Raw genomic sequence first — 19,315 nt, forward strand, 5'->3', positions numbered from 1 at the left:
CTCATTCAGCTAGAGTCGGGAGTTAGAGTCGGGAGTTAGAGTCGGGAGTTAGAGTCGGGAGTTAGAGTCGGGAGTTAGAGTCGGGAGTTAGAGTCGGGAGTTAGAGTCGGGAGTTAGAGTCGGGAGTTAGAGTCGGGAGTTAGAGTCGGGAGTTAGAGTCGGGAGTTAGAGTCGGGAGTTAGAGTCGGGAGTTAGAGTCGGGAGTTAGAGTCGGGAGTTAGAGTCGGGAGTTAGAGTCGGGAGTTAGAGTCGGGAGTTAGAGTCGGGAGTTAGAGTCGGGAGTTAGAGTCGGGAGTTAGAGTCGGGAGTTAGAGTCGGGAGTTAGAGTCGGGAGTTAGAGTCGGGAGTTAGAGTCGGGAGTTAGAGTCGGGAGTTAGAGTCGGGAGTTAGAGTCGGGAGTTAGAGTCGGGAGTTAGAGTCGGGAGTTAGAGTCGGGAGTTAGAGTCGGGAGTTAGAGTCGGGAGTAAGGCTCGCATGGTCAAGGCGAGGAGACACTGCTCGTGTAAAAGGTCTGGTAGGCCAAATTGAATGATTATGTTTGACTTTTGTCTCATTTGCTCTCGCATAAGTGTGACATTGATGATTTGTGATGTTGCGAGATGATTAAGGAAACAGTCTTGTCGGCTGGTTTCGCCATAGGTAGGGCTAGAGTCTGGTCGGCGAGTGATCTCCACACCTAACGCTGTGCCGCTCTCTCACTAATGCCAAAAACAGGCTTTTAATTTTTTTGAAATCACTTCTCACATTGTGTTTACAGCACATGAGCAATTTAATAATTAAAAATGTTCACCGATTATCACAATAAAACATAGATAAATGTCTAAGCTTAATTAAAGCAATTAACCAAAATGGACAGCCGTACTATTTGTTAGTCGTTTCCCCGACTGACATTTATTAACACCGTTTTCAGCAATGCCGCAAAAGGTGCTGTGCACATAACACAAAACTCAATTACCAAAAACCTCACTACGGCTCACGAAACCGCCACAGTAAAAACAAATTCACCTCTCATGAGAGCGTGTTCTTACGCGATTGCATTATTGAGAAATTGTAAATTTGAAAAAAAATTATGCCAGAGTCTGGAGCCTGCAGCTAGGAGAAATGAAACCCCATTTGGGAAACAGTGGGAAATGAAAGATAATAATGCATTACAGGACACGTACAAGCGACATTATTTTAACACGACACCGTGCGAGTGAGTGAGTCAAGACGTCTGGTTTGCAAACACTTCATGTCTACACTGTTACGAAAACACATTTACATTGGATATGGAAATTGTTGCCTTTGTAAGAAGCTCATTCCAATTCACACTTCACACGTACGCGAATAATCCACATTTGCCCCATTTTACTCAAATTATGTCCTTTTAGAAACATAATGGCAAGCTACTCAAACACCACCACTGTTTTAGTGTCACGATTCACCCTACTCGTTAGGAAATTAATTGTCGCGATTTAAGGTTGCAATTTAATTTGAAAAAAAAAAACTAATTTAAACATTGTTGGGAATGTAGCAACCTCTAGCGGCTGGAGGGGTCACATGGACTTACATCAGCGATTCAACGTTTGTATCACAAGCTTAGGAACAGATATTAAATCGAATTAATTGATGCATTGTTTCAGCACTAGTTTTAACAACTGAATACTCTGGGTATGGAGCGATAAAATCACGTGGATCACAACATCCAGGTTCATGAGGGATGGTGAAGGCATGGCGAGGCCTGCATGACCTTCACCACCAAGATGCTTTATGCTGACCTGAAGTTTAGAATGATTGGACCAGAAATAGGAGACTTGCTTTGGATTGGAAATGATCACCTCTCATTTTAAATTAACTTGTTTATGTCCGAGTTGACGTCACAGTCGCCCTGACTGTGAATGAGCCACAAAACCTTTCCTACTGCTTACAATATTCGCTTCAAAACGGCTGTCACTCACGCGCATATTAGCAATTCTATATATTTTATTTACAATAAGCGCAATGCTTTACCCACGAAGGATAATTCAAACGGGACAAGCCTTAATATGTGATGTTCCTAACAAAAGTGGCAAATAACAATGAAGAAACACTATCATTAACCCGAATTAATTTCGTAATTAGACAACTGCAGCAGCGAAGACATTTTATAAAGTGGCAGCACAAGGCTGAAGCAATTACATTAATGTAGGGTCTCAAGACCATTGCATTGTTAAAATGTTCAGTTAATCGAAGTTCAAAGGCGTTTGGTTGCTTACAATTCCACCCATCTGCCTGGTAATATTCGCACGTCAATTACCTATTTATTTACAGGTGACATAGCGGTGCAATTAAGCTGCACTTGTTCGGCACACCGAGATGTGGGTATTGTGGAAATTCTGGCATTTTTGGACGATTAGACGGGAGTGTGGCTGAAATAAGTTAATGGGTTGATTCTCTCACAAGCAAAAATGTGCGTCCATATTATCCACTTACCTCGCACCTGCCTTTTAATCTCCTTGTTTGGATCCAGCCAATTCTGAAATATCACAAGACAGGGTCCCTCCTAATGAGTTACAAATGAAACCACAGACATGTTAGAATCGCGCCAACGAAACAAATTAAACAAAGGTCTACAAATTATCCTAGTACAATGATTTTTTTTACCAGATGAGGCCCACTGACCTCTATATCGTTTTTTAGAAGTGATCTGGCCACAAATGATCGCTCAACGAAATGGCTTATCATGTGGAAATGTATAGCAGTCAAATACTCTAAACGCGTGGTGTTGAGTCTAAATGTGGTGGGAAAAACCGGAGGACCTGGAGAAAAATCCATGCGACCACGGGGGAGAACATGCAAACTCCAAATATACAAGCGTCAAAGTCGGGATCGAACCCACAACCTCCTGTACACCAGGCGAGGTAGTTAACATCTCCCCCACAATAATGGCAGAGTGGTGGTGCAGTGGTTAGCGCACTGCATCATAAACCCATAACCCAAATTAGATTTTCCGACATACATAGCAGTGACAAGTGATATCTGTACCAAGTATGGGCCTCAGATTTCACAAACCAGCATTGGCTAACGTGAACTTGTCAAAAACCCCATTGACCAACATGGCATGGGGACACCTTCATCCAGCAGTGGATTGACAAAAGGATGTCATGGATCACCTATTCATTTAATAATCTGTCAAAAGCGAGATCACAAACCCAATTTAAAATGTAACATCAACTGCCAAATCAGATTTGACGATGCTTTATTTTTACTTTTTCAAAAGATCACAACATGCATGCACTTGCCCAAACATCTTTAAAAGGAACAAAATACAAATGCCACGATGGCATATGTTCAACATTACACCATTGCCTAATAAGGGCTATTAAAAAAGCAAGCTCATGGACCAAATACTGTGCGTGATACGCGTTGAAATTAATAATATAACGCAAGCAATTTTTTTCCAAAACAATGAGGGTTTTGTTCATAATCAGCAAATATTGTTTCCAAACACTCTAGCATATAGAAACCGACATGGGCTGCGAAACTTTAGAAATCAAAATTTTCCAGGAAGTGAAGGAGGAGTTTTTTTTAGATTGCAGATGGCCTGAATGCAAACCGCAGCAAAGTTGTCGCAAAAACCCAACTACGCGGGTGGCAGCTTCCCCCTCCTGCAAGATCGTTATTTCCCCCCTCCTACACAAACGGAGAGGCTCCGTTTCCTCTTGTGGGTGTGAGCCAAGCAAGGTCACGTGCAAGAACACTGATGGATATGAATAACAAGTCGTGCTGAACACGAACAGTAAACACAAACGGTGAACATTAACGGTGAACCCAGGGCTGTGAAACACCGGGCTCAAGGATGAGGGCATTAATTGGTCAGCGACACTCATTCCCAGAGAAGGCTCTAACTTCGAATTGTTAAGCGGCAGGGATTCTACTCTTAGCCAAATGTATACAATTACAAACATCCTGAATGCCAATACAGCCAGTCACAGTTCTGTGCAATTTAAAGCTTCCACAAACAACCACTCATGAAACTGCTAACACAGACATGCGGCGTTGGTTATATCATCTCTGAAATTACAACCGCCACAACGATTACTGCAATGCTATGCTAAATAGTGAAAATATTGATCAGATAAGTACTGCAGGACCAAGGCCAAATGCCAGCAGACACAAATACTATGCTAATATTATACGTGCAATACTACAACCACCACTTTGTTACATTACAGGACTGTGAGAGGATGTTAATGCTCATGGAGGCCTTCTGCCAGCAGTGGACTGATCATGGCATTTGATGCTGAAGAGTAAAAAAAAGGTCTCCTTTACAAATAACCTGTAGTCTAATGTAAAAAAATATATATTTGGTTATGCTGCATTGGCAGTGGTGCATAAGCACAAACAACCAACAAAAAACTCGCATTCATAAGACTGTGGCCTTAAAAGGAATATACCAAATAGATACCGTTTCAGGCATTGACCATTCTTCATAGCAGTCTCAATGGACTCAGATTGGTTAATAAGTAACATTGATTGAGTATTGATTCTAACTAAAAAAAATGTATTTAAAAACTAAACAATTTTTATTTTACAAAGTAAGCCCATTGAGCTCTTTTTCAGACGCGACCTGGCCGCCAATGATAGCTCAATAAAATGGCTTCACGTATGTAAAATTCTAGCAGCCAAACTCTAAAACGCATGTTTTTGAATGTGGAAAGAAAAACCGGAAAACCCGGATAAAAATCCACGTGACCACAGGGAGGACATGCAAACTCCAAATAAACATGTATCAGGGTCGGGATCGAATCCACGACCTCCTGTATACCAGGCAAGGTAGTTAACATCTCAGCACCACGGCACCCTCTGATGGACCGACAACTTTCCAATTGCTATGCTTATTACAATTAGTGCAAACATGAAAAACAATGGAGGATGACGAATCAGCGTTAGAAAATACACTCCAAGGCTACTATGCCCACTGTCCCGTACCTTTTGCTCTGTATTGTCACGGTAGTTGAGTCCAAAGTAATCCTTTTCCAGCAGGTTGAGGTGCTCGCACACAAGGTCAAATAGGACCTGCCCTTTCGCTTGTTTCTGTGGAACAAAATATATCCACATAATCATCAACAACAAACTTACATCACATTTCGATTTGAATATGCAAATTACTTTGTCAAGGCCCTCTTCCTCCTCCCTCCCAGCTTAAATAGACGCTCCAAGCCCAGGACGTGTCATTCAGACTCTGTCTTATCGACAGACCTGTTCTTCACCTGAGGACGACTGCTTGCGTTGTGGCCGAAACGTCGTGATAATTATTTTATTATGTTTTATTTTTATTATGTTATTATTTCCATTCTACGTGACTTTACCGAAAGAACCAAGAAGATGAAACTTACATCATTTCATTCTCATCATCATATGAAGCTGTCTACAATGTTTAATGACACGTGGTGAAATTAAAATTCCCATCACTCCTTAAATCATAGCTGTCCCAAAAACACACGTGTAAAAAAATGGTTATCATGGAAACATATGGTCATTGGCTAAAATAAGACGTGACCTGTTCAATGCTAGCCAAGTGGCCACTTACATAAGCAGCTGGCAAAGTAGCTGAACTAAACTTAATTTTTTTTTACCAGGTAAGGCCCACTTGTGCTATATAGCCCTTTTTCAGAAGTGATCTGGCCACAAATGATAGCTTGATTAAGTGGCTTACAGTGGAAATTTATAGCAGCCAAATACTTCACACCAACTAAAACAACAAAGGCTTATTTACATTTATAATAACGGTTTATAAAGTTTTACAAATAAACCTGGAAAGCAGCAAAGCGACAGGTGCCACAGCACAGCCGGCCACAGCTTCGAAAGGCACAGTTTGCACTTTAAAACACAAGTGCAGTAACTCACGCATTTTCAACACCCCTTTGACAATATTTCCCTCCGCACAGAATTGTGATCGAGTTGAGAGTTATGGTCGGCGTGGCCAATTTCCATAAAGGGCATCAAAAAGGAAGGCCTTTAAATATAAATAAGGCCTCTCCAGCAATTGCAAATTCACAGGGAGCTATGGTTTAGTCCGATTTATTTTATTAGTTCTATTTGCCTGCATCGAATCCCATCTGCAATATACACAGAGACCAAGATGTGTTTTTCCATATCCAGAAGGTAGGCACTAGTGGCTAAAAAGAGGCTTTAGAAGAGCTACTGTAATTGACAATTCATTCGCATTTTTAAATAATTTATTCGCTCAAGACTGGGGAATACAAAGGTCAGTATTGTGAGCGATTTCATGGCTTATCAAGGGAGCGTGGCTTCACAATACCCAATTCATTTCTTAAACCACACACTAATCTTGTGGCTTTTCAACATTCGAAAATCTATTTAATTGTACGGCAACCACAACGAATTTATTTTTCCACAGATAAAGATAAATGGAAAGTGTACAATGCACACTACACCCAATTGCTGAAACATGGCTTACAAAAATCAAAACGCTAGTCTGCATGCTTCACAAAAAATACCGTGCTTAAAATATTAACCAGCAGGATAAGACACAAAATCATATTACGAATGTCCACCTCAAACTACGAGCGACACATTTCTGAATTGCGAGATAGTGTTGTGCATAAAGATTATTTTGAGCCTCATTCTTACAAATTGTAATTACAATTTACAGCTCTTCGTCTATCCACTGCTAAATGTAAGGCCTCCCCCCCCCCCCCCCCCCCATGCCATGTTGGTCACTGTTGCCGTTTTGACGATACTTCACCAGGCTTGTCATTGCGGAGTCAGGACCGATGCAGATATAATTCACCTCAAACGTTAGCCATGTTGGTAAACAAACTCGGTTAATCTCATTCATAGCAGTGCGTCACCACGCCACTTGAAAAACAAATGTATGAAACCATTAAATACACGCGTGGTCAGCAAAGTGGCCAAACATGCTACCGACTGCAAATTCCAGTTTTATTTGTTTATTAATAATGTGCAAATGGACATGTTTACGTTTACAAACTTGTATATATTTTGTGGTTCCACTTGAAATGCTGATGCAATGGTTATCAGAACACGAACCTTCATATCTATACTGTACTTTATATCTATCTTTCCCCACTGCTTTTTTTTCCACAAAAATAAGGACAGCGAAACAGAACGCACACCGGCTGAAGCTAAAAAGAACAACCACCACCCACAGGAAAATCGAAAAGTGCTATCATATTGCCTTACAGACCAGATTACATTTGACATATTAGAACTCATTACATTGAAAAATCACCAGCTATAAGCTATGGCACGGAAGGAACATGCACGACCAGATAAATACAGTGGTACCAACATGAATAATTACAATGATCATCAATCAACTGCGGTGGGGAACTTTCACCAATGGCTCAGAGCCATCATTAGAGATGATCACCGCCCTGTTTTGGTTTTTTTCAGGGAGACTGCGGCTTTTAATGAAATTAATTTAAAAAAACAATATTCCAAAAGAACAAAGAAACGATAGGTTCATTTTATAATGGAATATACAGGGGTACGCCCCACCCCTGAATTTATCCTGGTATTGAGGACACAATGTATGCCGTAAAATGTTCACCACCGACTCCAAGCCAGGAAAGAACAATGAGCTGCAGCTACTAACTAAAACACATGTCAAGCAAAAATGGATTTTCAAGAACTCTACCTTATAACGCTCATAGCAATTTGAGCGAAATGTCGCAAGCCGATGTTCAAGTCAGTTATGAACAGTTCGGAGAGGTGCTTTATTGGTCAAAACTTGATCAACATATTGGCATACACAAATAATAATCTTTGTCAACATATAGATGTATGTACAACTTATTTAGCAAACTACGTAGCTAACCGTGCTAATCAGAGGTGCGGGGGAAGGATGTTGGAGGGTTATCGACAAGAATGGTGCCATTAAACTCCTACGCGGCAAAACTCAAAAACGACTCGAGCAGCCAGACGCCGCTTACGACCCCACAGCTGACCCACTATTGACATTTACAGCGCTGAGCCACGCGGAGGGCCAGGGGGTGACACCGCCGTCGCAAATCCTTACGTCGACGTCGCATGGGAACACAGATCCGTCAAGCAGGCTGACAGAGCAGGGCACCGTGCGCTGCTTGCGCGAGCCGCGTGCCGGGGACTTGCCGCCCTTGCTCGGGGTGCTCTTGGCCGATCCCTGGTCTCCCTTTGACAGCCTCTCCCCGTCCAGCACCTGCTCTCTCACACAGCCATCGCCGACAGTTGCAGAATACACCGTGTTTTGAATTACAATGATTTGTAAAAAAACTAAGCATGTATTAGAGTGGGAATGGAAAGTGAAATAAATCAATTGCAACCATTAATATTGAAACATAATACTGTAATCTTGCAGATGCTTCAGTCTGGCTCTTTTAAAGTTACCCAACATTTATTGTAATTAAAGCGATTATAATTATCGTCTCGATACCTATGGATGAAACAATTGACGTCTTTCATGATTTGTAGAATTGATTATTAAGTGCATGTGAAATATCATGTGGCTGCAAGGTTTTCAATAATGAATCAACATTACATGGGAATTGGAGCGAACAATCGATTTCTTTTTTAGAACATAAGCAAACCTGGTTTGGTCAAAGTGAGGAATTGTTACAATTAAGCTTTGGCTTTAACCAGCCAGCTGTAATGTTTTTTTGGCAACGACAAAAAACGATGTTGAGCCCCACAAATAAAAAAATAAACTTCAATACAAAAGAATCGCTTCACTCGACGATTCTTTCACGCTTCAAATATTTATCTGCGTGTGACTGCAGAAATGCCTTTAGATTTGTACGAGAAAAAGCATTCTCATAAAAACAAAAGCTCCCATGCCTGAAGTCAACACACAACTATGTCGCTGCAAACAGAAATAGCATTGTGCGCCATGCAGCCTGCCTTCTTCGGGCGAGGCTTACACAGAGAAGAATGCGAGCGATTTGGCTCTTCGCAACAACAATGCAAAACAGAAGCCAAGGGGGGCTAAAAGGAGAGCACGGCCACACGACAAATCGCCTCCAAACATACGCCACCTCCACGGCGCTTTCCAGGCATGCGTCCCCGCAGGTCGCACCAAAAAACTACCAAAAACTCCCGCGGGTGCATAAATCCATGACACTAACAGTGTGTGCCTATGATGCAAGAGTGCTTAGTGCAGCAGCCGCCTTGAAAACCTTGTAGAGGGCAGATTTCCAAGCTCGCGTCGTCCCTCGGCGAAACACTGTGCCGATGACAGAACACCGTTAAATATGTGAAGCCAAGCAAGGATTAATTAGAACGCCTCGCCAACTGTGACAAACACTCTGCAGAGTGGCAAAGGCGGAAAATACAAGCCATTTGCTGCGTTGACTTAAAATTTAAGAACTGTGTTTATCAATGTTGAAAAAGCACGTGAAAAAAAACTGAATCATCATCATTAAAATGATTAAAAATGCCTTGGAGCAAAAAAATATATATACGGATGGCTAAATCTGATTAACGGCCCTGCTTTGAATGGGGCCCACTGTCCCAAAACATGTAGACGCTGTAATGCTGCAGTAATGTTTGAAGCTGGCAGGTTTTGTTTCGCGTTAAATGTCATGTACATACGGTAAAATACGAGAGGGCTTTTCGAATGTTTCTCACTGGAAGCATGACAGGATAATAACCATAGTGCCATTACCCGTGTCCATCGTCCTTGCTAAAGAGACTGAAGACAAAAACATTATTTTCAAATAAGGTTCAAATCTCTCAAATTATCTAAGAAATTAGTGGACCATTCGAATAACATGCTCTTGTATTTACAAGCATGGAGCTCAGTGGGTTCCCAGCGACATTAAGACCCAAAAATAGGTGTACCAAGTGTTGTTTTAATGACAGCTACACTGTGAATGGCATCTCTTGGGCACTCTGCAGCAATCGACAGCTCCGTCACAGACGACCCCTGCCAACTTGTCTTACCGTTACATAATATTTATGCTCACAGGAAGCTTTAATTGGACATCTTTACATAATCGATTAAGTGCAATGGTTAAGACTGCCAATGACAGCCTGAAAATGTCAAGTTGAAACTCCATTATGTGGCTCACTTAGCCCATCATCCCTCAGTGAGCACTACCCTGTGGGAAGTTAAGGAAAGTTGTCAGATGGAGAGACTAAGCCCTGCTGCAGAAAACCGACCTGCTGCAGAAATTCATTGTCAGCGACCCCACAATCCTCCAACCAGAATCTGATCTATCAGAGGAAGATCTGGTCCCTCCTTTAAATAGGATCCGGACCCTCCATGGAAGATAGTGGGACTGTGGTGCCGACATCTCAGACCGTGCGACATATCGTCAACAACTCTCCCAAACGGATCATTCAACGGCGATCTGAAACAAATCCACGCGGCTACTCCTGAAGCAGTCGAATGGATATCAAATCTCGACGTCAATTTGTAATCTGTTGTAATCCCCAAAACTGCCATACGAAAGAAGAAGTAGACTCGGCCCCCCACGTAAATTTGTGAAGTGTCCGCTATTAACTTGGGGCAACCAAGAGAAATGATGACCATGCTGCGATTGCAAGAATGGAGACACCGACGTTTGTCTTACCTTATTAGGTACATTACATTATTTAACGTAAGATACAGCCCCAAAAAGCCAGCTTGTACCTAGCAGGTGCCTATACTCTCTATGTCCTGGGTTGTCTTGACATGAGCTTGAAGCTTCATTAATAAGAAAAATAGTTGAAAGTGCATTTAAGGCATGCTCTAGTGAAGCCACTGTTGCACATCTTGCGTAATGGTTTATATGTCACTGTAAGATATGTCACTATCACTAGTGGTAACACGGTTTGTCCTGGAAGCCCTTTCAAAGTAGGTTTAATCATTAATGAAGCTTAAAACGCATGTCAGACAGATAGCTCGGGATACTGCCTTGGTGCGCCAACACACACACACATACACAAAAAGAGCGTTTTGTTGTTTGAATTTATTTCTGAGCAAAGCCCCAAAATGCCAAGTGGTGGGCAACAAACGGCAATATTTAAGACGTTCTTTAAAAAAAGGTGCAAGACAGCGTGAAACACCCACCTTCTCCTCCTTGCCGTTTCCGGTGGCGTTGGAGTGTGCCGGGCTGGGCGCTGCGCCGTCTGCCATCTCGGGCGCCTTCTTGTCGAAAGCGGCTTCCTCGCCCGTGCTGGCGCCGGCCCCAACCCCGCTAGCCATGCCTGATAAAGGCCCCTGCGGCACACGTGTAAGCGAGGGCAACACCGTCAGCGAGAGCCCTTTCAAAGCAGGCACATTTTCGAAATGACGAGCATCGTCAGGAAAGACACAAGCTTGGATCATTGGTACGGGAAGCAGACATGATCGTAAATGTGACCGCGGATGCCTCACTGTCCTTCGATGCCACTGGTGGTCATCCTCTACGGTGTGTTCTTCATTTGGTGGCCATTCTGTCCCGAGTCTTGTCCATAAGGATGATCCTCCGTTGACTTCTCTATCGAAGCCCACTTCTACACTGGACAGTGCCACTTGGTTGAGGTTAGTAAACTTATTTTTTTGTTGCATGAGATTCCTGACATCACAAACAAATTAACCTTCCATAAGACAGGTTTTTTTTGGGTTAGATCGAGTGATACATAAATGTGTCATTAAACCCGCCACCACCCTACACAGCCAATTAGCGAGGTTTGTCACGTAAACAGAACATGTCAATGTTTTTACAAGTACAGCACACCAGTGTGTTGGGGAGCAAAGCCACAAAATTTAGCTTCATCAGGCGACAGCCAGATTTGTGGAGAAATCCCTCCTGTTTTGTTCCTTAAGTAGAGGGGTAGATGTGATGACATCACTTGTAAGCTCTTCTTGCACTAAGTAGGGACTTTGCTCTCCAACACACCGGTGTGCTGTACTAGTAACGAATTGGCATGTTCTGTTTACGTGACAAACCTTACTAATTAGCTGTGTCAGGTGGTGGCGGGTTTAACGACACATTTATATATTTACGCGATCTAACCAAAAAAACCCTGTATTATGGATGATATTAGTCGTGAAAGCCTTCGTGTTATATCAAAATTAACCGTACTCAGTTTACCATCTCCAGAGGAATGAAGTGCCGAGTCAACCCCTGACCAGGCTTTGAACTCGCAAACTTCCGATTGCAAGTAGCATACGACTACCTACGTACAACTTAGCAGGACAGTATTTACATCTACCAGGTAATAAAGACAGTTATAACTAGGCTATATGTAAAAACAAAAAACTTAACCAACTATTTTGTTTACATACCCATGGCTTTTTGTTAGCATCATGGACAGGCTGAGCCGGAATAGAACGCAGCGTATTATAGCACGAAAGTCTCTCTTCAAAACTCTGCGAACTTAAATAGAACTCGCCAGTAATGTATTCAAAACTCATCGTGACAAGCCAGTTTCATTTTCATTGTAAAAAGGACTTGATTAAATATGCTTAAATGTTGAGGTCATTAACATATACATGTCATTGCTGTAACACTGTGGAATACTGCTTATGCATGTACAACAGGATGGAATCACTTCAGCTTACTTTCTTGAGCAGCTTTGACACACGAATAACATTACTTGGCCACCCCCTCTTGAAGTTTTTTTATCCAGAAGCAACTTGCAGTGAATGTATATCAGGGAAGTGCCATACTAATCAATGGGGGTTAAAGTAAGACTGATGGATGTCAGACGTTCCATTCAAATTAATAGGATTCTATTGGATAATATTTTTTGACTGTCAAAAGTATGCCATTCATTTCAATGATGCTGCAGAATTCACCATTGAAGTGGGCGTGACCCCTATTTTCATCACCAAGAAAACCATCCACGTAATTTGCCATTAATTCAAATCAACAGAATTCTAGTGGCGATTCTGAGGATCACCACTAGATGGGATGCTACCCATGTTAGTGTGCCACTGAAGTGAATGCAAGATTTTAACGTCGGAGGCAGCAAACGATCTTAAGACTCATAATCAACGTTTTTGGGTTTAGATCGCGTTATTTATAAATGTGTCGTAACCCTCCACCACCCGACACGGCCAATCAGTAAAAAAGTGTCACGTTGACAAAAGACAATTAGTTCACTGCTTTAGCCCACCGGTGTGTTGAAGCCACTCAAATTGTAAATGTTGTGGCTTCAACACACCGGTGGGCTAAAGCAGTGAACTATTTGTCTTTTGTAAACGTGACACTTTTTTACTGATTGGCCGTGTCGGGTGGTGGAGGGTTACGACACATTTATAAATAACGCGATCTAAACCCAAAAACGTTGATTATGAATAGCATTGGTCGCGAAAGCCTACGTGTTAAACTGATCTTAAGACTACGCGATTCCTGGTGAAATCATCCGCTCGGAATACGATTCCTGCAGGAATTGCCCGGCACGACACGCAGAGCCATTTGTTCCAACCCGAACCATTGTGGCATCTAAATTAGAACGTGAGCCGAGTGCGACTTGGCGAGAGACCGGAACGTCTCCTCTCCATCTCCCCTGAACTGGATACTTTGCTTAGAAAATCTGAGTGCTTCCGATCGTTGCATCTACCTCATTTGATTATAACTCGTGTTATGCTTTGTCAATGCTTTTTTTGCAAGTGATTAGCTGATTGTTTTTATGCGCTTACCGGATTTAAAACAAGAGATGAATTTAACTTGCACTCTTAATAACCCTGCTTATGCAACCCTCGGTCGCTATTCATTAAAATGTTAGTCTAAATGGGGTTCTTGGTAGTTGAATAATGAATGATTTCACACGTGGTTATAATTTTCATCAATGCTACTCATAACCTTGATGGGTTAAAGCCATAGAACGTCGTCATGATCGATTTTTATTGTCAATGAGCAACACATTTTTTATGTAACATTTAACTCATCTTTGTTGTGCAAATGCAAAGGCTAAACATATATCTTTTAATGTCTTACAGATGAGTATGTGACTTTGCATTATGGGGCGATTTTGGTCACAAATGCTATATCATCTCGGAGGTTTAGCTATTACAAAGCAAACCACAACACTAAGCATATCACATTGAGGGTGAGCTGTGCGCCACTGTGTATCCTTGTGCTGTTATCAAACGTAAACTGGATTAGGATATTTAAAAAAAATATTCCGTAAGTGCCATGGATTTATGGTTGTATAAATATTTAAAGTGCACGAATCAATATGCAGTGTGCACTTAACATTAATTCTGACATGTAAGTGATATGAATACTCAACTTGTAGTCGGTGCATTGATTCAAACTAATGGCCAGAAAAAAGCACCAATCACGTGTCCCGTTTTGGCAGATGGTTTCACCCGTGACCGCCAAGAGAAAAGGGGGGGGGGGTATTTTGTTTGTATTCTGTTAATCAAATGTCCATGTTAATAACAATAGCCACTTTGAAAGTCTGCAATAACAGGAATTCATGCGGTCAAAAGTGGCTCTAAACTACATTTTATTTACACTTTCAGCCAAGCCGTGGGCTTTTGCTGATATTTCGCAGCCTCTGCGGTGTGCGTAGTGGCAATTGGCAAGCGTCTTCCTTCTTCGCATCGTTTTACGGAATTTTATTGAAGGGAGCCAAGAAAAAAAACTATTGTTGAAATTATCTCCTTCTCGTAAAAACACGCACGGCTAAATTTCCCCACGCTTCCATTTTTACCCGATTTAAAAAAATCAAACAAGTCGTAATCTAAATGCTCCAGCATACCTCCGATTAGCACGATTGGCCAAGTACGTGCGAAAGAAGAAGTTCAACATACATACATAGCCAAACATTTCATATATGAAAATAATAAGGACTTTATTTTAGTCGCAAGTTTTTTTGACTATACTTCACCGCAGCGCTGGTATGACTGAATGGGTTAAAGCAGCGGTCGGGAACCTATGGCTCGCGAGCCATATATGGCTCTTCCGGTGACGGCATATGGCTCCCAGACAAATTTGAGTTGAAAAAAATAATAATAAAATAAAAATAAAATGAGTTTGGAACTGATTTTAAAATACTTCTGATATTGCTTAATAATACTGTGTCATTTTAAAGTAAACAGAAATTAGTTTTGAAGATAAAATTTCTCGGGTCACGGGTCCCGTGACCAGAAGTCGCATTAAAAGTAAGACATATTTAATTTATTATACGTTAAAAATACTATATGGCTCTCAATGAAATATATTAAGAAAAATTGGGCTTTTATGGCTCTCCCAGTCAAAAAGGTTCCCGACCCCTGGGTTAAAGTGTGTGGGGTCCAGCACAGATTGAGACATCACTCGCCACGGACGCGAGCCGTTGCCAGCAATGGACAACGTCTAGAGGTTCATTTTCGCAGCGGCGTGCACATTACTGTACCCCCCCCCCCCACACACATAATTTAATAAATGCGAGTTTATTTAAGTGTTCAAGGTGAAACAAATTTCGATACGTCTTCTTTGACGGGAAATGTCTTTTTTGGAACGCGTAAAACCTGCAATCAATGCGCCAGACGTATTGCTGTACTGTACATCAAGGACACATCTTTGCCCATCACTCATTCAATTCTCCTCCAGCATCTTCACCGCCCACACACACACACACAAAGACCAAGACCCCCGTATAGCCTTCAGAGACTGTAGGAGAAAGTGCTGTTAGCGAGAACCTATGAAGGCAGGCACAGCACACAAGGGGGGGGTGGGTGGATGGCCAGCACCACCCCGGCCGCCTTTGTCTCACCAGTGGCGAGGTTTACACACCGCACTAGGTACTCTTTTGAGGCCGAGTCGACCTAGGGGAGGCCCAGGACAGGTTCAGATAATCGTCACCGATGTTGGCCATGAGCAGGAATCGAGCTCGGGTCCCCGGGTTCGTAGCGCAGCGCGCTAACCACTACACTGCCGCTCGCACAATAAATACTGTATCATTATATACACGTGCACACACATCATCAAGCGGGGATAACGGACTTGTCCCATGCAAGCCAAAAGCATAACACAACAATAGCACGAAAGAGGCAACGTACAGAATTAAGTTTTTCATTGCAATACCCTACGAAGGATGGGTACGTGAAGAATGTTTTTTTTACAAGTAACAAACGCACGTGAGCCCACGCAACAAACAACGAGTTTGAAGAGTTCTTAAAATCATTACACCTTTTTACACTAATAAGGAAGCACCGATTTATCAGCGTAACTTTTTATGCATTTAAACACACTGGGAGTTAAAAAGTCCTGTTTAATAACATACATTAAGCCAGCAGCAGTAAAATTGTATTAAGTGCACTCCTTATGCAAAGTGCATATTTCTTTCCATGATAAGCAGTACCCCCATAAACTAGCGACGACCTGTTATTACTACCACGCAGCTGTAATTTTAATCACGGTAATGCATTAACCACAGACTGTGCATTAATTCTGGAGATACCTTTATAGCAAATTCTTTCCGAGCTTGGGAGGAAGATTTGTGAGTTCGGTCAATTTTTAAGCAGGGCTCTGCTTACTGTTCCAGTGGCTATGATACTGTGTGAAACTCACACCGACCAGAACACATTGGCGAAAAATGTATGCACGTGTGGGGCAATTAAAGCCACTCAATCCAATCTAATGGGATATTTGCAAATGTCAGTTCCCACTGAGTTGCCCTGTGCCCTCTTTCTCAAGCATCGCCAAAATACACTCAATAAGCAGCAGCGGCTGGGTTCGCATCTGTAACGAGTGGGACCCTCCCATCTATTAAGGCTGTTAAAATCTCTTTTATTACATGACCGGTAACACATGCAAAATCGGTTAAAAAAAAACTATTATCGGTTTGCCACACATTGAATGAACAAAACATGTTCACCTTTTAAACTCAGGGATGATAGGAGCTGCAGTGGTGCGATGGTGAGCACAATAAACTACAATGCAGAAAAAAGTTGCCGGTCTGATTATATCTCCCGGTGCGGCAGTGGAAAATAATTGGGCAAGTTTCTTAAAATCGCCACCACCTCCCACATCGCATCCGTCCAGCAAACAATTTAAAAGTAATTTGATCGGGAGCTCGCATGTGATAGGGTAAAGCATGGGTTTGTTCACGTCTCCAGCACATGTGTTCAACAAGGAAGAGTGGATAAAATATACTCTAGAGCTCCCTCGAGTGGAGGTCCTTCTGTCAACAGTGGCCTGAGCAAGCAATTGCTGCGCTGCACCTTCACCTGTTGAGTGAAAATTGCATGCGCCAGGGAAATGTGTACGTTCGTGCATGCGCACTCAGTGCATTCATAACGAACATTCAACTGGAAACAATTACCGGCCAATTAATTTTGAAACCAGTGATCGACTCTGAAAATCACTATCGGTTTACCAGTTAACACATTACAAACCTCGTTTCTTACCCAACGGTGACATCACTTCTCTAAATAAATGCAAACAACGAGCTTGGCAGGTTTGTGACAATGCCGTAAAGCATCACGTGAGGAACGAGTACAGTTTTGTACATTGTTTAGCATTGCCTTCGGCAGGCAAAACCCAGGTGCTATTTCAAATGGAATGGATATGTGATATTGCCTTGACCGATCACTTTACCTCGTATTTATACACAACAGCTCAAACTGTCAAGAGTGTACATTTTGCCCCTGCTCAAATAAGCGTTGTTGTTTCGATGCTCATCCACATTGGGGTTGAAAATTCCACAATCATTGGTGGGGACCAGTCTCTCCATTGGGATATCAAGCTGTTGACACTGCAGTTAATGAATGGTTGTTACATGTATGGTCATAAGTATTGGCATGAGCGCGCACAGTGTGTAGGATGCTAACTACTACGCTCTAAACTCAGAAACTCGAGTTTTCCTGTCAGGAATGGCTGAAATCAATACTTAGAAATATACGAAACAGTTCTGGGCCCAACCATTTATCAACCCTCACTGACCACCAACATTACCAAGCATGGTCAAATAACTCCCACGGCGTGCAAGGTGTGGGGAGGCCCTAATCCATCAGTGGCCTGACAAAGGTCTGTACCATGTACATGGATATATTTTTCAGATCTTCAAAAGCATTTCTTGGAAGGGACAAAATTTACACAAAACAGGGTGAATAATGAAAAAAAAACATGGACTTGGAAGAACTACTCAGAGATAAAAACGATAAACTAAACTATTCTTTTCCAGATAAGGCCCACTAAGCGAGAACACTATATTTTCAGAAGCAACATGGACAAAATGATAGCTCAACAAAGTTGCTTATCATCTGAAAATGTATAGCAGCCAAATACATTAAACGCATGGTTTCTAAATGTATGTGGAGGGAAAAAACTGGAGGGAAATCCACATGACCAGGGGGAGAACATGCAAACTCCAAATGTACAGCAGGCGTCCATGATCTGGATCGAATCCACGACCTCCTCCATACCAGGCGAGGTGGTTTTTCATCTCGCCACCATGAAAGAGGCAGGACCCAAGGTGGTACGAACACATGCGGTGTATGGAAGAAAATAGATGGCCAATTGAATTGGGGGATGGGAGGACGAACACCAACAGGCAGCGGACAAACAAGAGCTGAAAAAATGTTGGCAGGAGAGGACTGGACAGTGACTTAGGCAGAGAAAAGATGGGGAGATAGGAAAGCGAGATGAGATTGTCTGGCAACTCGCCCAGGAAACGCGTAGACAACGAGACCAATGCGGATTATGACAATGACTTAACATTACAAATTACCTTTGTTAACCTACAAAACTTAGGGAAACATCAACTACAGATTTACTCTTCTTCTTGGTTCTTTCGGTAAAGTCACGTAGAATGGAAATAATAAAATAATAAAAATAAAACATAATAAAATACAGATTTACTGTAACACTGACACCGACTAAAACTTAACAACATTTCATTGCATTTTAAAGTGCAGTGCACAGAAGGACGAGCTCAATTCTACACACGAAATTGCAATATTGCTGACGATTCTGAGCAGGGGAGATAAAGTGTGTGCAATGTAAGCATAAGCATGCTTTGAGCAAGAGCTAAGGTTTGCCCAGTAAGCATTAACGTCACGAGTGCAACAATGCCTCCGTTTTCATGACCACACAGCCAAAATCTCATAACAGACTTTACCTCCCCCGGAAATGCCTTAATAGCCCGTGCTGTAAAGCACTGCCGTGTGCACATCATCACAACATGTGCACATTCCTGATGCCAGCAAGCAAACTGCTGATGATACGCATTTTGAGGTTCAAGAGGCCGTTATCACCGACGGTGGTGTGGTAGTAACGCAGCGTTTTGGAGACACCAGTTGGTGGACCGCACATACGTGAAAATCGCAAACCCGGTGGGGCTGTCACCACCACCCCACACTTCAAACATTTAAATTTAATGCAAACAATTAAGATGCAGCGAGTGAGAGAGAAAAGCTGTCTTAATAAAA

At 42.2% G+C, this 19,315-nt stretch overlaps 1 protein-coding gene across 5 annotated transcripts in view; it reads right to left on the reverse strand.

The window, feature by feature from the left end:
* LOC133344249 (protein 4.1-like) overlaps positions 1-19,315 on the reverse strand; it is a 62,487-nt gene that overhangs the window by 25,093 nt on the left and 18,079 nt on the right. For 3 of the 5 annotated variants that reach the window (XM_061554321.1, XM_061554324.1, XM_061554320.1), the window contains exons 2-5: positions 11,036-11,185; positions 8,027-8,185; positions 4,951-5,055; positions 2,452-2,521 (exon numbers count right to left, since the gene is read on the reverse strand). In XM_061554321.1, coding sequence (XP_061410305.1) covers positions 2,452-2,521; positions 4,951-5,055; positions 8,027-8,185; positions 11,036-11,170 — 469 coding nt within the window. In that variant the 5' untranslated portion in view covers positions 11,171-11,185. The remainder of the gene's footprint in view (positions 1-2,451; positions 2,522-4,950; positions 5,056-8,026; positions 8,186-11,035; positions 11,186-19,315) is intronic. The other 2 variants (XM_061554323.1, XM_061554322.1) reach the window with 1 other exon arrangement.

This window comes from Lethenteron reissneri, chromosome 19 (genome assembly GCF_015708825.2).
Source record: "Lethenteron reissneri isolate LAM-NWPU_2019-01 chromosome 19, ASM1570882v1, whole genome shotgun sequence".
NCBI classification, from domain to species: Eukaryota; Metazoa; Chordata; class Hyperoartia; order Petromyzontiformes; family Petromyzontidae; genus Lethenteron; species Lethenteron reissneri.